Genomic DNA, 23,695 nt, shown 5'->3' with positions numbered 1-23,695 from the left:
GGCCAGCTGCTCCAGGACAAGGATTCGAAAAGGGAGAGGTGCCTCCCAGGGGCTCAGCCTATAGCAACGAGAAACAGACTCACCCCCACTCATCCATTCAGCACTTTTCTGTTTACAAAGCACTTTCAAAGTGTCATTCATTTCTTCCTCACCACAGTCTAAGAAATGCATAAGACTTGTATTTTGCTCTCATTTTATATGGAAACCTGGGACTCAAAGAGTAAGGGCCTTAGGCCTCCAAATCCTGGCCCCCTTCCATGACCTCTCTACTCCCACCGCTAAACTAGGAAAGGCAGAAAAATTGCCTTCTGTGTTTCCTGCTCCTGCTTGGCAGTTCTCTGATTATAGGAATGGAATCAGTGATCTCGTGCCCTTTAACTTTTCATCATATGGAAACAGGCCATGAATAGGAGAAATCCTGTTGGCAGATTCCTTCCAAACCAAGGACATCATCTACAGAGGTATAGGGTGTCTTGGATTTGATCTTTCCCATCTGCTTTGAACTTGAGGATTCCTGTCTTGTGTCCACTCATTCACTCAGTAAAGATTTACTGAGAGCTTCTGTACTATAGTCTAGGAATCAGGCATGAAGAGGGCACCCTCTCTGGCTTTGGGAAGCCCACACATCAACACAGCATATAGAGGTGTGTGCCATCCATGCGGGGAGCATAATAAACGGCGGTCTCCCTGCTTTGTGAATCTACTAGAATCTACTAGAGCCTACTAGAGGAGGCACAGGGTATAGCACAAAATGGCCCCCGTGGGGGACCAATCATTGATCTAGAAAGTGTAGGGCATGTGGTGTGAGTGGGAGGTGAAGCTGGAAACCCAGATACTCACTGGCTCACAGAGGCTTTCTCATCTTCCTGACTTCACACCCATGTTGATGACGGCTGAAGCTGTCCTCCCCATGAAAGGGAGCACAACCTCCTCAAAAAGAGATGAAACAAGAGGGACCCAGGGTGAGATGATGGTTGGAGGGCCAACCTGTGGATAGAAGTTAAGAAAGTCTATCAGGCTTGTCTTTCTCAAAGAAAAGGGATTTTTATTAGACTTGGTGGGAAGGGGTTAGGGTGTGGTCTGTTCTAGGGCAGGGAAGTGGGTTCTGTGAGAGTCAGGTGTAAGAGCCTGAGAACCAGACCTTACGGATCTAAACCCTTGCCCTCTTATCCGGCATGTCTTCCTCTCCTTCCTGCTCAGCTTATCCTTTCTGCCCCTAGCCTTCTATAGTGTAGGGGAGGAAAAACTTTTCCTCTACCCTCTTAAGTTCTGTACCTGAACCCTGCTAATTCAACTGATACAAGATTAATAGGGCATTCTCTCATGGTGCAACAAGTTAAGGATCTGGCATTGTCACTACAACAGCTTGAGTCGCTGCTGTGGCAGAGGTTTCATTCCTGGCCTGAGAACTTCCATATGCCGTGGATGTGGCCAAAAAAAAATTTTTTTTAAAGGTTAGTAGGAGAGGAGGCATAAAAATCGTAGTAATAGTTTTAAGTGTCTGAAGGGGTACTTCATAGAAAAGAAATAGGTAAGCCCAGTGGCAGTAAATTCTAGGAAGGTGACTAGGGAATGTATGGTAGATAAGAAGGGTTGTTTAATAAGGTTCACTATGCAGACTCAAGCCACCTTCTGATGATAAGAATTTCACTCTCGTCTTCCTGGTACAGGAGTAGCAAGTCAGCTTTACAAAGGGAAATGTATGCCCTGCTTTTGGGCAGAAAGGGGGAGGAAAAGAGCTCCTCCTGTGTGCTATTTCTCAGTTGCCTTCAGCTCAAAATAATCAAGATGCAAAAGTGGCATATTTTGGGGGTGGCATAGCCTGATCCCCCTCTGTTGACTCACTCTGTTCTGTCATCCACCTTCAGCCTCAGCACTGGCCTCCCAGTCTCCCAGCTTGACCTCCTTGCTGCCTCTTGTATGTGCCATGATGACAGACTCTCATATTGGGGTGTCTTTGTTCCCCCTTTACTTCTTCCAGGGCAGGCGTGTGACTTTCATCTCCACACCACAGTGGCTCACACAGGGTGGACCCCCAAGAGGCGCCATAAGTTCCATGAATCGATGAATGAACACTGAGCCAGTTGAACTTGGGGGTCACACACTGCTTGAAAGTGCAGGTCAAGCAGTTTGGGGGTTGCCCTGCCTCCTGCAGCCCCTCGCTGAAAACCAGCACCAGCTGAGTCAGGAGACAGACCCAGGAAGAGCCAATAAAAGTAACTGTTAAGAATGTGGTCTTTGGAGTTCCCTTGTAGTGCAGTAGGTTAAGGACCTGGCATTGTCACTGTGGTGACTACGGTCACTGCTGTGGTGCGGGTTAGATCCCTGCCACCAGGAAATTCTACACGCCACAGGCATGGCCAGAAAAAAAGTGTGATCTTTTATATTAATGTTTTTAAAGCATTAAAATAGGAGTTCCCGTGGTGGCTCAGTGGTTAATGAATCCAACTAGGAACCATGAGGTTGCGGGTTGGATCCCTGGCTTTGCTCAGTGGGTTAAGGATCCAGTGTTGCCGTGAGCTGTGGTGTAGGTCGAAGACGTGGCTTGGATCTGGCATTGCTGTGGCTGTGGCTGTGGCCGTGGCCGGCAGCTACAGCTCTGATTAGACCCCTAGCCTGGGAATCTCCATATGCTGTGGGAGCAGCCCTAGAAAAGGAAAAAAGACAAAAAAAAAGAAGCATTAAGATGCTTTTACTTATGGGGGGTGGTAGGTTTCCCCTTTGTCCTTCACCTTCCAGGCCCCAAGGAGAGACACATGAGGATGGCCTGCCTGGTTCTCCAGACTCCTCAGACAGAGGACTTATTAAAGAACACATGATCAAGCAGAGCCCAGAAAGAAGCTAAGTAACAAGTTTAAAAAAAATTTTAAGAGTTCCCGTTGTGGCACAGCGCAAATGAATCCAACTAGTATCCATGAGGATGTGGGTTCAGGGATCCAGCGTTGCCGTGAGCTGTGGTGTAGGTTGCAGACACAGCTCAGATCCCACATTGCTGTGGTGTGGCCCTAAAAAGCAATACATACATACATACATACATAAATGTATGTAGGGGGCACTGAGGAACCACCTTGTAATAAATCATCTGAGGCTCATGCAGTGCTCCCAGGAGAGCTCTGGAGCCCGGCGAGGCCCCCTCGCCCTTGGCTGAAAATTGCATTAACTTTATGCAACCGTCTCGTGCGGGCCCCCTCCAGAGTGCCCCTCCATTACCTCACCTCTCTCGTCTCCATCAATCTTTCGGCCTCAATACTTACCCTTTAAATCAATTCAGCTCTGAGAGCCATCTTGCTATTTCCCCAGCTCGGCTTTAAAATCCCATTGACTTTTATAAATCAATTGTGTTTTCCTTCAAGTACAGCCACTCCTCCACGCTCTAGGGGCTGCACTTACAGAGATGCAGTGGAGAAACACCCTAGCCAGCTGCAGGGCGTCGAACCCCAGGGAGCAGTGGTGGGCCTGATGCCTCAGCAGCTGCCGAGGTCAGTGCTGCCATAGCCTAGTCAGAGGGCCCTGAAAACGATCAGATGTGTTAGGTGCGGGTCTCCTAAATAGACCCTGAGATGAGGATTGTCTGCCGTAATTTCTTAGAGGGGCCCCCAAGGGACACCAGTGAGGGGCTGGGGGAGCAGCACTGGGAAGAGGTGCTGGGAGAGGCTGCAGGAAGCAGGGCAACTGCTTGACCAGCACTTCCAGGCAGTATGTAACCCCAAGCTCAACTGGCTCTCTGTTTGTTTATCCATTCACAGAGCTTATGGTATCTCTCGGCGTCCACCCACTGTGAGCCCTGGGAGAGGGCTGTGAGCTGGGGTGCAAAGCCCAATGAACGGAGGTCTCAGCCTGGGCCCCAGGGGAACTTGGAAAGATGAATGGCACCTCTTTACCCCTCTGAGTGGTGTCCAGATAGAAACAAGGCTGCAGGGGCTTGCAGGTTCCCACACCCAGAAGTCTGGCCGTGGGCTGGAGGGGTCAGGGAGGGATGTAAATTCCTAGGCACTTTTGCTTCTCCCAGTGCCTGCTCAAAAATGGCTTCAGTATCCCAAGGACAGTCTTCCAAAATGGGAGATCCTGAAAAACCACCCGGGGTATGCTGTCGGAAGTAAAGGGGCATAGAAACAGGAAAAAGGCATCAAAGGAATTTGGGCAGAGCGCCAACGTGATCCACTGGGTAAGGTGTCTTTAACATGTCCTCAGCATTTTCCAAGATACAGCAGCTGCCAGATGCTCTCGTTGCAACACTAGGTGAGTGCATGATGCACACACCCTCACCGAGTTCCTCCTTAGATGAAATGGGGTGGAGCAGACAGGCTAGAGTAGACCCAGGCTCATTCAGAGAGGTGCCCCGACCTGATCCTATAGACGGTCCAGATGGGCTTGGGCCATGCTTCCACAGAACATCATCTGTTCAGCCTGGAAGCCAGGCAGGCAAGAGGCTAGGCAGCTCTTTGTGTTGTGGTCCACAGCCTAGCACAGTGCCTGTTGCAGATACACTCATAAATGTTTATCGACCTCATGATATTTTAATTGCTATTTTAGATCTCGTGGAGGAATCGCTCCATTCCAAAAGAGCGCTTTATTAAAGTTTTTACTTTATGTAAGCAATATACGCATTCCTTCCTGTATAAAATTGTAGTACTACAGCCCCGTCCTCCCCTTCATGACCACATCACCATTACAGGTGTGACATGTGCCTTCTCTGCAAATTGCTGAATATACCTTGTGATGTTTTTTGTTGACGGCATTTTGTTTTTCTTCCCTTTTCATATAGTTCTATATTGTGTGTATTCTGCAATTTGCTCTCTTGCACTGCTGTAATGGAATTTAAGTAAATGTTAACATAAAGCAGGAAAACGGGGAGATGGGAGGGTTGGGGAATACATCTTAGAAGGATGCTCAGGAAGGCCTCATGGAGAAAATGGCATTTGAGCAAAGAACAAAGGGGCTGAGAGGAAGACCTGCAGAGCTAGAGATGCAGGTGCAGGGCCAGGCGGTGGGTGTATGGCTGGCCTGTTTGAGGAACTGCCAGTGTGACCAGGGGCAGGGATCCACCAGGAGGTCCGAGAGGCCACATAGCCAGGTCCCGAGGACCCTTGTAACCTGTAGTGATGGCTCCTACTTTTACTCTGAGCAAAAGGAGGGGATTCCTGCAGGGTTTCATAGGGAGCAACATGACCTAACTCCCATCTTCTCAGGCTGCCCTGTTAAGACACCACAGCGGAGGATGGCAGACTAGAAAAGGGGATGTAGCCGTTCAGGTGAGAAATGGTGGCTGGGAACAGGCAAGCCTTATAGCATTTCCATTCACCTTGGTGGGGGAGACCGTGAGAGGAGTAGGCTTGGGGGTGAGGAGAGACCTGGGGTTGCGCTTTGGACAAGAGATGTTAAAGGTACCGGCTGGACGGGGTGATGGACACCTGAGTCTGGTGTTCAGGGTTGAGCTCTGCACAGGTGCCTTCCACACATTGAGGGTGTTTTAAGTCCATGAGATGGAAGGAGATCACCAAGACAGTGAGTGTGGACAGACATGGAGTCTGAGGACTGGCCCTGGGCACTGGACTCCAAGAGCTGGGGTTATGAGGAGACTGAGAGTGGTGGCCAGTGAAGAAGGGGAGAGTGGCCTTGGAACCCAAGGGCAGAAACAGTCCTGGAGGAGGGAAGGGCCAACTTGGGTCCCATGGTGTAAGGGGAAAGAATGGATGGACTGACCCGACCCTTAGATTAAGTGACACAAGGGACATTGGTGGCCTTGATTAGAGTAGTTTTGTGGGACAGAGACAGGAGAAGGCTGACTGGGAGGGATCAAAAGAGAACAGAAAGCAGCTAGGGATGAGGAAAAAATTCTAGAGATGGATGGTGGCGATGGTTGCATGGCAATGCCAGTGTACTTAGGCTGCACTGAACTGCACACTTAAAAAGGGTTAAATGCTAAGTTTTAGGTTAAGTATATTTTAGGCTACAATAAAAAAGAGACTAGGAGAGGAGTTGGAAAGAGTGAAAATAGCTCTTCCGAGGTGTTTGTTAAAGGGGAGAACTAACATTCACCTCATTCTTTTTAACTTTTGCCATGCATCCTATAATGTGAATACAGCACAATTTGTTTAGCTGTTTTCCTATTGTTGGCATTTGGGTTTTTTCCATTTTTAGGGAGCACTCAGAGCCGTCCAAGGGCATCTTTATGTGTGACTACCTAGGCACTTGTGATCCTTTCCACTGGGTTGTAGAGTGGGCATGTTTTCAATTTTAATAAGTACAGCCCAATTGCCCTCTGTAGAGTAGCTTGCTCACAACATAGGAAATTACCAAACTTTAAAAATTTACCTGCCTAAAGGGTAAACAGTGTTGCATCGTATAATGGCTGTAATTTGCATTTCCCCCAATGATCATTGAAATCCAGCATCTCTACGCATCTTTATTGGTTATTTGTATTTCCCCTCCTATACATTCTCTTCTTGAATTTCTTCAACTTTGAGAAACAAAAGATCCCTACTTCCTCAGTAGGAAAAGGGCATGAATCAGGGCAGGCCCTGCACCTCATGTTGCCCTAGCAACGCCTTGATGCTGCCCAGCCCTTTGTCCTTCTTAACAATGAATGAACCTCTGGGTCCTCGAGTTCCTTTTCCTCCACCCAAGGGTATGACCTTCTGAGTTGGAACTGACTGATGTGTTCATCCCTGGCAGCCTGACGTCTTGTGGACACTTGGGCATCGTCCTGTTCAAGCTGCTTTTCTCCTCCCTTCCTGGCACCTCTTATCTGAAGCTAAATGCTCCACTCAGGCTCCATTCTGCTGAGGAAGGGTCATAGCATCCACAGTGACCAGCACTGACTGGGCTTTGAATCCTGGCTTTGCCATTTAACATTGCTCTGTGACCTTGAGTAAGCTGCTCCCCTCTTCTGAGTCTCAATCAGAACATCTGAGGAATCAGGGTTATTCTGAGGCATAGCTGAAATTAATCCTGTCAGCTGCTGGCCCCCCACCCCTAACTCTGGCCATTGCAGGTGTTTAGGCTGGTGTATCCCTTCCACTGCCACCCACCCCACCCTTGCCCTGACCATGTGTTGAGTTTCTTCTTTCTCCCATCTTGGCCTCTCCTAGGCCAATGTTTCTAGAAAGGCCAGCCCAGTGCTAATGCAATGAGGATGGAGTCTACCAACACCCAGTGGCTGAGAAAGCTCGCAGCGTCATGTCTTCTCTGTTCAGGTCTCAGAATGACCAGCACAGTCTGGCCAGGATGTTGGAGGTTCTGCAGGCCCCCGGCACAGATGCAGCTCAGAGCAGCAGAAACACAGAGGGGTGGGATTTGGGGGGCACAGTCAGAGCCCAGCCCAAAGAGGACTGGGTGACACAGAGAGGCTCTCTCACCCCCAGAGATAGGTCCCCACGGCCGAGTGCCCCAAAGCAGGGAGAAGGCTTCATCACCGCTGCAGGGCCCCTGTCCATGTCCATCTGAGCCCCCTGCCTACTACCACAGCCCACAGTGGCATCTTTTTTTTTTTTTTTGTCTTTTGTCTTTTGTTGTTGTTGTTGTTGCTATTTCTTGGGCCGCTCCCGCGGCATATGGAGGTTCCCAGGCTAGGGGTTGAATCGGAGCTGTAGCCACCGGCCTACACCAGAGCCACAGCAACGTGGGATCCGAGCCGCGTCTGCAACCTACACCACAGCTCACGGCAACGCCGGATCGTTAACCCACTGAGCAAGGGCAGGGACCGAACCCGCAACCTCATGGTTCCTAGTCGGATTCGTTAACCACTGCGCCACGACGGGAACTCCCACAGTGGCATCTTGCTGTTCCAGGCCAAGCCCCTACCAGCACCTGAGCAGTCTCTGAAGGTGGAAGAATTCACATTCACAAACAAGAGGTGCCGTGCTCACGGTGCAGCCCCAGCAGCTCACTTAGCTCCCCAAACCTCAGCTTGCATGGCTGTAAATGAGGTGGCCCTTGTCCTAAGGGTTAAATGAACAGTTTGTGAGAGCAGTTAGTACAGTGTCATTCAACAGATCCTGACTGAGCGATGCCTGTGTGTGGGGCGCTGACCTGCCACCTCTCTCTCCTGAGCCCGCTTCCTCTCCTACAGTCCAGAGCCCACATCCCACTTCCTCTTGGAAGTCACACTGCAAAAATCCAACACATGCACCGTCCTGCTCCCCATCGGGCCTCTGCCCCAGCCCCACCTCCCCATACAGCCAATCAGCTCCTCCTCCTAAATGTCTCTCAGTGTGCTCCCTTGCTCTCCACCCTCCCAGAGACTCCCCTGCACCCTCTACCCTCTGTCTCTCCTCCCCTGGCTTCTTCCATCAGCTCTCCCAGTTTCCCAACAGCCTGGCTTCTGGATGAGTCTGCAGGCCCTGGGCTCAGGGTCTCCCTGCTCAGAACTGACTGACAGGACCAAGACCCCCGATGCTGAATGTAGGATTGCTCTGAACAGGCATGCACTCACACACTTGCAAACACATGCTCGTGCACACACTCACACATGTGTGTGCCCCCACACTCCCAAACATATAGACACACCCTCATGCCTTATACACTCACTCATGCTTACCTGCACACACATTCACGCACTCTGGTATGCATACACACTCGCAGACATTCACAAACGTGCCTGCAAACACACAGAAGTATGCATGCACATACACCCTCACAAACACACGCTTATACATGCACCCACTCTCACACACTCATGTGTACACACTCTTTGCACACTAGAAAACACACTTATGCACAGAGTTTGCTGGGCAGGAGTTGAGTCCCCTGGCTCCCGGTGGTCCTCATTTTGGGGGTGAGGTAGATACATGCACTGCACAAACCACACTATTACACATCAGGCTATTACACTATTTTGAAGGTGAAATTGAAGTGAAAAGAAAGAGACTAATTTCAGCAGAGTGACTCCGGGGGTGGAGATGGGGCTACATGGAGGAGGTGAAACTGGACCTAAACCTTGAATGTAAAGTGAAACTTTGACAGTGAGCATGAGCTAAAGGGCATTGCAGTGGGAAGTTGTCCAGGGTGGCGCCGAGGGCAGCGATTATAGGAATCTCCTGGGCTGCTTCAAAATCCAGATTCCAGGTCCTTCCTCCAGAAGTTGTGATTCAGCAGACCTGGAGACTGGATTTTCTAAGGTCCCCAGGTCAGTGGAGTATGCAGGCCCCTCTGGTAGCCCATTAATTAGCCCGGGTGGATCAGAAGGTGCATTGTTAAGCTGGGGTGGCGCTGCTCCATGAAAGGGTCCTGACTGCCAGGCTGGGGGGTGGGGGGGTGGATTTAACTCTGCACGTAATCGATAAATCCCGTAATTACTTTTGATGAAAGGAGAAGATGATTACATCTGTGTTTAGAGAGTTTTCCTGGGCAGCTGTATATCCATTCTAGAGACTCTTGCGGAGGGCAGGGGGTAGAGAAAGGAGTCCAGGCGAAGGAGGATAAGAATTTGAATTGATTCCGTAAAAAAGAAATTAAAAGAAAGAAGCATGCAGAGAGACGGTCTTCAGAATGCAGACACTAATTGGCCATGGGGCTTGAGGGGGAAGGATTTGTCAAAACAACTCTGAGCTGTCAAGAGTGGTCATGTGCCTTTGATGAGAAGGGGGCAGGGGAGAAGCAGGCTTGAGAGAGCTGAGTCCGCAGTAGTAATTGAATTTGAACCTTTGCACAGGTGATCCTGAAGCATCCCTTTGGAAATGTCCCGCGGATAGTTTAACACAGGAGCCTCAAGTTCCAGAATAAGGTCCAGGCTAAAATAAAGACCTGGACTCATGATGGGTTGGAAGGCAGCCCTGGGCAAAGCAGGATTTTCAGGGAGAAGAGAGGGAGTCCAGGCCAGATTGGGTAGACAGGTGGTGAGAGATGCGGGTGTGAACCAGGCAGTTGGGCTCTGCAGGGCGGGAGGCAGGAACGGCTTCAGGAGGAGGGTGATCCATGGTGCCTGAGCACCAAGGGCTCTCGGAGGCTGAGAGTTGGAAGCAGGCTGATTGATTTGATCAGTGCAGTTTCAGGAGAGGAGAAGTCTACGAATGCAAGGGATTAGCAGGGACTGGGGTCATGGGGGGAGGGGGAGAGGGAGGAAGGTCCACCCTCTCAAGAGATGCTTGTCAGTGAAGATAGGTGGCAGCATCAACCTGGCACACAGCCTCATTTGAGCCAAGAGGTAGCAAGTGCCACACCCTTTCCTTTCTCCCAAACCAGAGCCCCACGTCCCCTGAAGTGGGCCCAAATTCTAAGTCATTTTTCAATTCTCAGTCCAGGTCCTCCCTCCTCCGGTGGCTCTGCAGATGTCTACAGTGGAGAGGTCTGTACCTTCATTTCAGCGTCTGCAGCCTTTGTCTGTCTGAGTGGCCTGTGGCTCCTCCATCCCTGTGTGGTTCTTCTTTGTGATTTATTTCCCCTGCCAGCCTAGGGGCTCTGGGGAAACACAGACAACTCAGAGTCTGCACCGTACCTGGAGGAGTTCCATAGACTCGGAAGCATGGATGAATGAGCCAGTGAATGAATGATTGTGCTTGTCAGCCGATGAACCAGACTTTGAGGGGCAAAAAGCACCCTTTTCCTCCTCAGGTCACGAGCTTCCCCAGGCCCTCCTCCTGGGCCAGAAACTCCAGAAACTCCCCTTAGTTCTGGAGCCTTAGAATATCAGAGCTGTTTGACCTGAAACCTTGGCTTAAATGTGCACGGAACTGAATAGCTTGATTCAAGGAAATGCTAAGGACAGGAACAGTGGTTATTAATAAATCATAACAATGATTATTTTCCTTTCAAGATGCTCTGCGGGCCTTATAAGTAATATCTGTGTGATTGATTGGCTGGGGGAAAACCTGACTGGATTGGCAGCCTTATTATAATCTGTAAGAAGTGCCCTCTTGGTGAGCTGAGGGGAGTGGGAGCCGGCCTCTTCTCTCCTCCACCGGCGCCCAGCTTCTGCCAAGTCTCAAGTTATTAAAAAAAAAAAAAAGCACAAAACTGGGGGCACTGCTGACTTAATTTTGCTATTCATTCTTTTTTTTTGCTTTTTTTAGGGCCATACCCTTGGCATCTAGAAGTTCCCAGGCCAGGGGTCAAACTGGAGCTGGAGCTGCAGCTGCCAGCCTACACCACAGCCACAGCAACATGGGATCTGAGCTGTCTGCAACCTACATCACAGCTCACGATAATGTCTGATCCTTAACCCACTGAGCAGGGCCAGGGATTGAACCTAAGTCCTCAGAGATACTAGTTGGGTTCATTACCACTGAGCCACAATGGGAACTCTACCATCCATTCTTAATTAAAGTAATTTTAGAAATAAAGACACTGAAATCCACAAAACTCAGTAACCAAGGGGACACACCTGTCCCCTCTCCCCGGTGATCCTGAATACTGGGGTCCACCTGAATACTGGAGTCATGGTAACACTAGTTTTCACATCCCCAGGGCCTGGAAATGGAGCACTGTCTGTTGAAACCAGCCTTTCTCCAGCTCCTTGACAGCTTGGGATGGGAGGAGGGATGGAGGAGCAGCCACAGCCCCAGGAGCAAAAAGGCCCCTCCTGAAGCAGTCAAGTCCCATCAGACACAGCCTACCTGCCTGCTAGTGGTTCAGCCTAGCTTCAGCAGGCAGGGTGTTATCCCTCCAAGGCAGGTTGCTGAGGTTATAGAGCAGTGGGGGCCATTCAGCACAGACATCAGACTGTGTGCATCTGGAAATGAAAGTACAGCTTTCTGGGGCTGCAGGAAGAATTCTGGGGAAAGGCTGAGGCTCACAGGAGACAGGATTCAAGTGACCCATGGACCTGTGGGATACCAGCTGCTCCCTAGCCCAGCCAGCACTTCCCACCAGCAACAATTAGATCGATGGGCAAAGGTGGGATCAGGTGCTTCCTGCAATTAGTAGAAACCCATGCAAAGATATTCCACCTGATTAGGAATTCAAAGACAGGGTAAGCTAAGACAATACCTGTGTCATTCATATGTAACAAGTTATGGAGTAGGAATATTCAGATTGATATTTCATGTCGAGGGCTATGGACAAAGTGGCACACTATCGTCATTGTGTGGTGGAATGTACCCACACACCGTTTCTAGAAGAAAGTGTATAATGGCACCTAAAGAGGTGAAAGCCATTCAGAGCTTGGTGCCTTCTGCTCCCTGAGCTCACCCTGGGAACCCACGTTTAGGAAACAGTTCTGCATGGAGACAGCCACTGCACCATTTCCATGATCATAGTCACCACTTCCGTGCTAACGAGCGACTGGGCACCTCGTACATGCCAAGCACTGTGCCAGCCTGGCCATCTCTCCCCTCCAACTCGCCTTGTAGTGGCAGGAATTGTCACCCCACCTGGACCCAGTTGCTGAGGGCCATACTGAGGCACAGAGAGTTCGCGGAGTTGGCAGTGATCCCAACCCAAGCTTGTAGTTCTTCAGCTGGTCCTATTGTCTCTTTAAATGATTAACATTGGAGAGAATCCAAGAGTCCAGCCGTGAGGGAGTCTTAAGGTAATTCACAGGGATAGTAAATAGTAAACATCCATAGAAATAAAGGCTGGAAGTACACTTTCTTCTGGTTCACATCCACATGCAGGGGACCAGGACCCACAGAAATGTTGGTAAATATTAAGAACAGGTGAAGCCTAACCTTAGGTGCAGGGACCTGGGGGCTTCAGAGGAGGGTGCTTTCTTGGAAGGAGAGCTGGGCCATGCTACCCAGACTTGCCTTCCCTATGGTCTTTGGGAAAAGCCCACTGCCCTTAGAGATCTCCAACCCCCTTCAGTGCACTGAGTGGAGCCTGGAAACAGCCCACTTCCTCTCTGGACCAAAGCACAGCTGAAGCAAGGCTGGAACATTCAACACCAGTCACACCACAGTTAAGGGAGGGCATCAGGTGGGGCTGACAAGGATCTGCATGGTCTGACTCACATGGCTGGTGTTGACCACGGAGCCACCTCAGCTGCTCAGAGTGCCAGAGAGAAGAGATGATGCCACCTCTTAATCCCCCTGCCGCCATGATCTGCCCCTTCTAGCAGAGCCCATGAATGGGCTCATTTTTGCTCAGGTAAGGGTGATAGATTCAGAATTCTATCCTAGGCTGTGTGAGCCTCAGGCAAAGCTGGAAACCACCAGGCTATATATAGTTGCCTGGGATACCAGATGAGTGTCATGCTACATTCAATGTCAAGATAAGATACAAATGTACCTAACCTAAGATTAAGAAACAAACGGCTATGTATAACATAAATAAGCAACAAGGATATATTCTATTAGCACAGGAAAATATAGCCATTATTTTGTAATAACTTTAAATGCAATATATAGTCATTATTTTGCAATAACATTAAATGGAGTATAATCTATAAAAATAGTGAACCACTATGTTGTACACCTAACACTAATATATTATAAATCAGCTGTACTTCAGTTTTTTAAAAAAGAGTAAGTCTAAGTAGCCCGTGTTGTTTGACAACCATGTCTTACATCCTTACCTGCCTGGCACGGTGATGAGAGCTGCACATGTAGAACTAGATAAGACATCATGCCCTCCCATCTCCGCCCCTCAATCAGGAGGGACAAAAAGGCAGCCACACAGATAATTACCAGCCATGGACCACATGTCCTGGTAGGAGAAGGAGTGACTTGCTGTCTGGAAGAGGTCAGAAAGAAGGTTCTGTAGAGATGGATCTTGAAGGATGAATAGGAGCTCACCATGTAGCCAAAGCCAGGGGTTGAGTAGGAAAAGGATGGAAGAAAGGTCCAGGTTGGTAGGACAGCATGGACAGAGGATGGAAGAAAGGCCAGGCTTAAGGAAGTGCAGTGTAACAAGTTTAACAAGAGGAGCTTAGACAGATACATGCACACGTATACACACACATACATCACACACAGGCATGAACACACAGAATCACATGTACAGTGCAACAACCATGGGTTTCAGGGACCCTGCATTCTAATCAGAAGTTAGAATTACAGGTGTGATTACATTTGGACTCAGAGTTATCCATCCAAAGTCAAGAATGGCCCCTCCTAGTGACCACTGCAGCAATATCCTTGATACTGGCTAGAGAGAGAAGAGGAGCTTTCCCCAGGGAGGAGGGAGGCGAGGGAGCAAGGGGAAGGGATAAGAGGGATGGTCAGTGGTGTCTGCTGGGCAGAAGTGCTCACAGGTACTCAGAGGCTCTGAGGTGGGGGAGACAGACCCTTGGCCCTGCCAGGGAGCCATCAACTGGTCACAGTGAGCAACTGCATTGGAGGCCCTGCCATCCAGGCCTAGCTGCCAGGATGATCCCAGGGAAGCATGGAGGTGGTGTGTGTGGGGGGGGGGGGGTTCAGGGCAGTGGTGCTCAGATCTGATTCCTCCGGAGGAGGAGGGCCATGCAGAAACCAGGGAGGGGATCTGATGGGACCAGCTCCCTTGGGGCCTGAGTAACAGCAACCTACAAGAATGAGAGCTCCAGCAGGACCCATATTTTTATGTTTCTTATTTCACTGCTTATCCCCAGCACCTATAACAGTGATTGGCACATAGTAGGTACTTAATAAATACTTACTGTACTTACTGAATGAGTCATTGAACAAACTGAAAGATGTCTGGATGGAGAAGATGCGTGGATGCATGGATGGATGAACAAACCTGGCGAAAGGGAAAGTCTTGGATCCCAGCGACAAAGCAGAAACTAACCCAGGCAGGCAGGCTGTGCGCTGCCCCAGGTGGATGACCTTGGGCTGCCATGGCGAGGGGCTCCAGTGTATGACCCTTCGAACCTGAGGGGGAAGTAGGCAAGCATGATCGCGCCGCACTGGCTGAATCTCCCATGCACTGGTCACAGGGCAGCTAGAAGGCCAAGGTGGGGCAAGGACTGACTACATGCCTGCATCCTTTGCGCTCATTGTGCATGTGCTTGGTTTCCAGCTCGCTCCAAAAGCCTGGTGATGGGGGAGCAGAGTCGGAGCCCTGGGCGGCCGCCCTGCCCCCGCAGGCTGGGCCCCGTGCTGAAGGCGGGCTGGCTGAAGAAGCAGAGGAGCATCATGAAGAACTGGCAGCAGCGCTGGTTCGTGCTGCGTGGGGATCAGCTTTTCTACTACAAGGACAAAGACGAAACCAAGCCTCAGGTGAGAAGCATGTCCTACGTCCAGTGGGCATCAGGGCGGGGCTCCAAGGTGCAGTGTTTAAGTATATCTGGGAGAGGGAGAGGCAGAGACCCTCCCATCAGTCCCTCCACACCTCAGGCGCCCAAGCCCCTGACTCCACTCAGCATGACATTTCACTGGGATTTCTAAAGTGATCTCTCTGCTCAGCCTCCATGTTCCTGCTGTTTTACTGAAACACACCCACAGCTTCAGTAATAGAACTCTTTCCTTATAACTTTAATAGAGACCATCTCTGGCAGCTTAAAAAACAACTTCCCCCATGTCCTTTTCAACTTCTCATGCTTCCAGGGAGGACACAGGTACACATATTCTGCTCCATCCATTGTCCAGGGCACCCAGCCACATCCAACCTCATCCTGAAATCTGGAACCCTTGTGTCAGAGGCCTCTGCCTCTCAGGGGCTACTTCTGTTTTCCACCAGCATCGTCAGCTCCACCTTTTCACCCAGATTGCACTAAAAATTCACTTAGAGCAATTGGTGGACTCACCCGCCAGGGTGTGGCCCAGTCCCAGTTGCCCCGTGCGGACGTCATAACAAAGTGCCCTGCATGCTGCCATCCAAGGCAGCGGGGCTTGCAGAGCCTGAGCAATCTAATCCTTGTTATGACATCTGGGAGCCACCCTCATTTCTCTTGGGAAAAATGCAGAAGGAAACTTGAAGGACTTGTCTCAAAGGATGCTCCTGGTCCTTGATCCAAGTTGGAAGGAAAAGAGAAATCCACTTGTTTGGGGTCACTGAGCTTTGGTGGCAGGAGCCTGTGCACCTGCAGCAGTGCTTGCCAGTGTGCTCAGGGGCCTAGGGGCAGGGACAGGGCTCAAAGATGAGCAAGGTGGAAGGAGGTACCTGGGTACAGCGTGGGGTCACTTCAACATCACAGCGAGAAAATGACTCTTTCACTCTTCCACATCTGAGTATGAAGAAGGAGCTATCACATCTTTAATATGTCTCAATACTTGGGATCCTCCCTTAAAAATATGGGGCTTTGGGCCTGGGGAGGAGCAGGCCTCAACTCAGAGACCTCAGTGGCAACAGTAACCAGCTGCAAGTTAATAACTTTCTGTCTTCACTGTATTTATTCTAGTGGTTAACTTCTGTTTATGGAAAGTCCTTCTGGTTTCTGTTCATGATAGTCATAGCATGTTTTCCTTTCTAGAATATATCTAAGTTAAAAACAGTAAGTGTTGCATGGCACTGTGAGTGTACCTAATGCGACTGAGCTACGCACGTAAAAAATAGTGAAAATGGGGAGTTCCCATCGTGACTCAGCAGAAATGAATCTGATTAGCATCCATGAGGACACAGGTTCGATCCCTGGCCTTGCTCAGTAGGTTAAGGATCTGGCTTTGCCAGGAGCTATGATGTAGGTCACAGATGCGGCTCAGATCCTGCATTGCTGTGGCTGTGGTGCAGAGTGGCAGCTACAGCTCCGAATTGACCTCTAGCCTGGGAACTTCCATGTGCTGCAGGTGTGGCCCTAAAAAGACCAAAAAAAAGAAAAAATAGTTAAAATGGTAAGTTGTATGTTATGTATATTTTAACACACACAAGTGAGACTGCTTTAGGAAAACTTCTACACTAATAATAGTAGAGATGAAAAGTGGGGGTGAGAAGAATTATTAAAGTGGATCTAAACTAAAGTTTAGGAAACTAATCTTGTTCCTCCTCTGTGGGCTTTATAAAGAAGGAAAACAACTCCCAGAGAGGTAGAGTAGGACAAATAGAAACTATGAATTTGATCTGAATCTGTGTAACTTGGAACAAATCACTTATTTTTTTTTTAACTTTGCTAAAATGGAGGCATCATTACCTACCTCACAGAGATGCACTAAGGATTAGATTGTGGAACATACAACTAGCACAAATTTGCGCTAGCACCAATTCTAGCACATGGAATACCTAAGTCTGAGTGCCCTCTTGCTCCCTCAGCACTGCCTTTGCCTTGCTCCCTGCCTCTGAGCCTTCCCACATCAGGAACCACACCTCTGGCTTGCTCACTGCCATTTTCCTTCTGGCCCCTGCATTTCGTATTGAAGACCAGCCTTCGCCCTTCAGTGGCATCTTGGCTTTCCTGGCTGTCCTGTTTGTGACATGTCACTCTGATGATGGTGACTAAAGTTGCCAGGGTCCCCAGCATCTTCAAGCTCTGCCTGTGGCACCTATTATCATTCCCTTCCTGGTCAAGCCCATAGCCCCATCTCCTGGGAGAAATGCATCGTGATGCTGGGTGAACCCAGTGGACTCAAATAACACACTGAGGCCCCCACAACTTACCCCTGTACAGGCTTCCGCACGTATTCCTCATGGGAGCCTAAAGTGGCTCTTGCAGCTGTGTAAGAAACCTCCATCCCCCAGATTTACCAAACTGGACATTCTCCCTCACCTGCCACCTTTCCCAGGCTTCAGTGGCTTCTGGTGGAAACTGCTAATAGAATGGAGGTATTGACATTCCCTCTCAGCAGCCTGGACACAAGAGGAGCCCTGGGCCACCCAAACTAAACGAGGGCATTCATCACCAGGAGCCATAGAATCCCTGAAAGGAGCCAGCGTCTCCCAACAGATGCCGGTATCATGCCCAGGGCTCCTCTTTTGGCCTTCCCAGGCCTTACCAACCCTGCCAAATCCTCATGGAGGATATTTCTTTTCCATAAGTCCCCCTCCAGAACAAAGCCTGACTGCTCTGACAGCCCCGTTGCTTAGGTTCACAATCTTAAGGAGACAGTTGGTCAAATTTGACTCATTTAGCTTTACCATATGATCTTAAACCTGCATGCCTTCTGGCAGAATAGCCCACAGATTTCCATTTAATTGCATGAACTATATGTAATGGGCTAATTCTCAATATCTGGTTCCTGGAAAAATGTGCCCTGTTCACTGTTTACAGTGACAGGAGTGCCCAGGCAGTGAGCTCCCTCCTAACAGATGGCCTGTCGTCTGTCTAGAAGATGTAATTGTCGAAAAGAGGGATGTCCAGCTACCCTTGATGCTGTCCAGAGCACATACACACGATAAGGATCACTCTCAGCCCACATTCTTATTCTCTCCAAAGCCCTGTCTCTTCCCTGCGCCCCTTCTCACTGGCAGGAGGGTTGGCAGAGGACAAGAGCATAGGGGTGGAATATTCAAGATGGCGGAAGAATTGGCTCAGAGGGAAACGCAGATGGAAAGATGAGGCAAAGGTGCTTTAAAACAGAACCTGAAAGTGTGGCCCGACCCCTCCAGCCTTTCCTGGACATGTGCCCCTAATAGTTTCCAGCAAACTCATCCTACAGCTTTACTAACAGAAGATTCCAGGTTTCTGCCTCTTAGTGGTTTTAGCTTCTGCTTGACATGTTTCTTGAGCCATGAGAACTCCTGACGCATTCTTTATTGATCCGCCCTGGTCCATTTTCACTCTTTGAGGATTCATTTTAAGTCGTGTTTTCCCAGTCCTTTATTTGTGGGTTTCTTGGATTTGAATAGGAAAGGAACAGAATAGAAATGGAAAGTATAACTTCCAAAACATAAGTCAGAAAAAATTAACAAATGTGATCAGTTTCACAAATGGGCAGAAAATGGAGGGAAGGGGGAAAAAAGAAAGAGAAAGGTAAATAGAAAACAAAAAAGTAAAGAAGATGGCAAGGAATAGGAACAGGCATTTCAGTTGTCGTAATACATGTAAGTTGCCTAACTCTAAAAAAACAGAAAGTGGGAGTTCCCGTCGTGGCACAGTGGTTAACGAATCCGACTAGGAACCATGAGGATGCAGGCTCAGTCCCCGGCCTCACTCAGTGGGGTAAGGATCCAGTGTTGCCGTGAGCTGTGGTGTAGGTTGCAGACGCGGCTCAGATCCCACGTTGCTGTGGCTCTGGCATAGGCCGGTGGCTACAGCTCCAATTCAACCCCTAGCCTGGGAACCTCCATATGCCGCGGGAGCGGCCCAAAGAAATAGCAAAAAGACAAAAACAAACAAACAAACAAAAAAAACATAAAGTGGAAGATTGGCTTCTAAAAACATAGACAGCAATAAACAAAACAACAGGGAAAAGGTAAGCCAGCAGATGTGAGCAAAAAGCAGATTTAGGAACCCCTCAAAATCAAATAAAATAGGAGTTCCTGGCATGGCACAGTAGTTAATGAACCTGGCTATTATCCATGAGGATGCAGGCTCAGTCCCCAGCCTCACTCAGTGGGGTAAGGATCCAGTGTTGCCGTGAGCTGTGGTGTAGGTTGCAGACTCGGCTCAGATCCTGCGTTGCTGTGGCTATGGTGTAGGCCGGCAGCTACAGCTCCGATTTGACCCCTAGCCTGGGAACCTCCATATGCCATGGGTGCAGCCCTAAAAAGACCAAAATAAAATAAAATAAAATAGAGTCCAAGGTGATAAGAACAAAAGGGAACAAAGAGAAATATTTCATAATAACAACCTACTGAGAAAATAGAGCAGCTGTGAACTTTTATGCTGTTAATGACAGAGCCTTGAAGGATACATGAACTAAGAAAAAGAATTCTCATTGTTCGCCATTTTAAAAAAATGAAATTATGGAGACACATTCACTAAAAAATAAAAATGAAAGAAAAAAAGACCTGGAAATTGAGAACCAAATAATAGTGTCTGAAGGCATGTATGCAAGGAGAGAAATCTATACATGTAGAAATAATCTATACACAGACACACTTCATAACACCTAAGTTAATACAATCAAGACTTAAATGTGAACATCTAGTCAAAGATGACAGATTTAAAAACCCCCAAACTCCAGTAAAGAGCTGTGATGGCGTGTTTTTGAAGGTGTGAACACACCTAGATGGAGAGGGCAGGAGGGAGCCAGCTGCAGGAGCATTCTGGATACTGGAAAGCAGATGGGCCAGAGGTGGCTGATTTAGCAGATTCGAGAGGGCTGAATGCCATGCCAGCAGCAGAGGGGACACAAAAATGCATCTGGTTTGCAAATCCCCTTCTCCCCCACCCCTGGCAAACACCTGGGCATTGGCAGGGCCAGTTATCTCTGGAAATGAGGGCAACAGAAAAGCTGAAGACAAGACTGATTGCAGGTCAACTTAAGAAGCTGTTAGGTCCCAGATTTCCCAAACCACCTGAGGCCAAGCAGTGACCACCCTCCCTCACTGGGGCATAACACTGGGAAGGAGATGAGAGGGGCCCTTTGGTCTGAACACACAGACCCTGCCCAGGACAGTTAGACAGAGGTGGACATGCAGATGCAGACCAGTTACTTAGCCCTCCCACCCTTAATCCCACTCTTGGTACAGCAGTCAGGAATAGCCCTCAAGAAGGAAATGAAGAAATTTCACTGGAGAATCTGACAGGCCAAGAAGAAAGACACAAAATGTATTTACAGCAAGGGTCCCCATGAAACAGGCCTGGCGGATCTCCCTCTCTGTCCGCTTGCTATGGAAACATTCCCCTATTCCCCCCTCACACAACTTCCAGTCCGATGCTTGGAGAAGCATAACGAAATAGGAGTAAAGAGCTTCGGGTCCCTAGACACATATGAAGGCCAGATACAAACACAGGAAAGGAAAAAAATGCAAATTGGCAGCAACAAAAAAATATGCAAGGGGGAGAAAACTTTTATGTAAAACTACCTTTAACATTCTCAGAGAAAGACTCCAAAAATCGACAGTCAGGAGTTCCCATTGCAGCTCAGTGGATTAAGGACCTGACATTGTCTCTGGGAGGATGCGAGTTCAATCCCCAGTCCGTCTCAGTAGGTTAAAGGCCCCTGTTGCCAAAAGCTGCGGCATAGGTTACAGATGTGGCTTGGATCCAGTGTTGCTGAAGCTGTGGCCTCAGCTGCAGCTCAGAATTGATCCCTGGCCTGGGAACTTCTGTATACTGTAGATGTGTATAATAAAATATAAAATAGGAGTTCTTGTTGTAGTGCAGCAGAAACAAATCTGACTAGTAACCCTGAGGATGCAGGTTCGATCCCTGGCCTCGCTCAGTGGGTCAGGGATCTGGCGTTGCCATGAGCTGTGGTGTAGGTGGCAGCCACGGCTTGGATCCAGCCATGTCCACATTTGACCTGATTTGACCTCTAACCTGGGAACCTCCACATGCCTTGGGAGCATCCCTAAAAAAGCAAAATAAATTAATAAATTAAGTAAAATAAAAATGGACACGTGGAGCACAAACCAGCTCCCAGAATTCAGAAATAAGGTATCAGAAACAGAAACTCAAATGAAGGGTTAGATGCAAAACTTGATGCCATCTCTCAGAACAACAGAGAGGAAAAGAAGAGAGACACATCATCGTCTGAGAAGGAGCTCAAGAAAGAGAGAAGAAAGGACTCTGCAGGGAAAAAATTCAATTAGAGTAAATTTCCCAGAATGGGAGTATAAACAGTGAGTGCTGACTGGTATAACCAGAGTTACTGTGGAGGTTCAGGAAGTCACATGGGAATTGGGGTGGGAGAGTAAACAGAGCAAAATCTCAACCTTCTATGCCAGGAATTCCACAGATAATGCCTGATTTTAAATCAAGACATAGTAATATAAGCATATTATTTAGAAATAAACATAAGAAAGAAAAAAAATCTCATCCAAAAGGGCTGAAAGTGGTGTCTAAGATTCAAGCCATGGTAAAAGAGGAAAAAATTGCTGCCTTATAACAAGCCTTGGAAAATTATTTGATTCTCAAAACTATATGTAGCTATAACTTTAAGAAAAAAGCAAAATAAGACTGAAATAATTATCTTAGGAATTTTCAGAATACGGCTATTACAGAGAAAATCTGGGAGTTCCTGTCTTGGCGCAATGGAAACGAATCTGACTAGGAACCTAGGAACCGTGAGGTTGCAGGTTCAACCCCTGGCCTTGCTCAAGGGGTGAAGGATCTGGCATTGCCATGAGCTGTGGTGCAGATGTGGCTCGGATCTGGTGTGGCTGTGGCTGTGGTGTAGGTTGGTGGCTACAGCTCCGATTAGACCCCCTAGCCTGGGAACCTCCATATGCCCCAGGTGCGGCCCTTAAAAAAAAAAAAAAAAAGAAAGAAAGAAAAAAAGAAAGAAACGAAAATCTGGACTGTAGGTTCTGCATCCATGAATTCAACCAACCAGGATTGAAAATGCTCAGGAAAAAAAAAAAAAATCCAAAAATCAAAATGGAATTTTCTCTTTACATAACATTTACATTACAATTACAACTATTTACATATCATTCCTGTTGTGTTTAGAACTCTTTACATATCATTGACACTAAGTATTAGGTATTATAAGTAATTTAAGGATAATTTAAAGTATAAAGGAGGATGTGCATAAGTTCTATGCAAACACTGTGCCACTTTATGTAAGGGACTTGAGCATCCATGGATTTTGGTGGTGGGGGCAGGTCAGGTCCTGGAACCATTCCCTGATGGGTACCAAGGGGTGACCTTGTTTTAATTTCTCACAGTGAAACTATATTTGTTTAAGTCCATACTTATAAATATTTTTAATTTAAACGAGACACAAAAAACTAAAACCAGAAAAGGAATGCAGCAGGGACATAGCCCTAGAGAGTTCTCTTCGGGTAACTAGAAAGGGGGTCAGACGAGAGGTCAGAGGACTCCATCTTCCAGTCAGTGCCACGGAGCCCAGCAGCCTCTGCAGAGCTGGTCCTGGCACATTGGAGGTGGTCAGAAAATGTGTTTAAAATGACCTTTATGAGGCTTTGTGTGTGTGGCAGCTCATGCCGGAGGAGGAGCCCAAACCGTAAGCATGAGGCTTATCATATCAGCAGGAATATGCCAACGTGGTGTCATCCAGAAGCTGGACGTTGAGGGCTGGGGTGCCACAGCCAGAAGCTGGGTCCTTATTCTGTTGGCCATGTTGGGGGGCTGTGAGGTTTGGCCCTCAGAGTCCCAAGAAGGAGGTCCTTCACAACAGCATGGGCAGAGGTTGGGAGGGGGCCAGGCTGGAGGCAGAAAGGCCATCCAGCTGGGGCTGTGCTCCTAATATCCCGTGTGGCCTAGAAAACCTCCACGTGCTAGAACCAGGGGCTGGGGAGCCTTGGAAGCAACAGGGAGAAAGCATGGGTGGTGACGCCTGCATGCTCATCCTTGGGAGGCAGAGGCTCAAATCTACGCCTGCGTGGCTGATGCAGCTGTAGATTCTAACAGATGTGGTTTCAAAATCACTTCCCAAGCAGGCTGGGCCTTGTTTTGTTTTGTTTTCCAGGAGCATAAGTAACAGGAAGCTTGGCAGTGGGAGAGAAGATTGATTTAAGGTTTGATTTCATTTAGAGTAAAAGCTTGGAATTGGGAGGAGGAGAGACGAGATGGATGGGAAAGCAGATGCACTTCTAGGAGTGAGCATTAATATTGGGCAATCAGAAAGCAGCAGTCTTTAAGAAGGAGAAAACCTCAGGGGAAGAAAGAGAGGCCATCTGACCCCAGAGCTTGAAGGTCACAGGGAATGTTCCAGTATGCAGCCAATCGCCTCCTTCCTCCAGCCTTTGTTTACCAAACTTGCATGTCAGAGGCAAACAGTGCTGCCCTTTTTTTTCTTTAATTTTTTTTTTGGGGGGGGGTCTTTTTAGGGCCCCACCCATAGCATATGGAGGTTCCCAGGCTAGGCGTCAAATTGGAGCTGTAGCTGCCAGCCTA

The 23,695-nt window shown here is 48.5% G+C and overlaps 1 protein-coding gene across 11 annotated transcripts in view; it reads left to right on the top strand.

Annotated features, from left to right (window-relative positions):
- Window positions 1-23,695, top strand: part of ARHGAP22 (Rho GTPase activating protein 22) — a 218,772-nt gene that overhangs the window by 60,939 nt on the left and 134,138 nt on the right. For all 11 annotated transcript variants that reach the window (XM_047759995.1, XM_047759990.1, XM_047759994.1 and 8 more), the window contains one exon: window positions 14,875-15,074. In XM_047759995.1, the coding sequence (XP_047615951.1) occupies window positions 14,875-15,074 (200 nt within the window). The remainder of the gene's footprint in view (window positions 1-14,874; window positions 15,075-23,695) is intronic.

Source organism: Phacochoerus africanus, chromosome 15 (assembly GCF_016906955.1).
Source record: "Phacochoerus africanus isolate WHEZ1 chromosome 15, ROS_Pafr_v1, whole genome shotgun sequence".
Lineage (NCBI taxonomy): Eukaryota > Metazoa > Chordata > Mammalia > Artiodactyla > Suidae > Phacochoerus > Phacochoerus africanus.
This window is presented reverse-complemented; position numbering and strand designations above follow the sequence as displayed.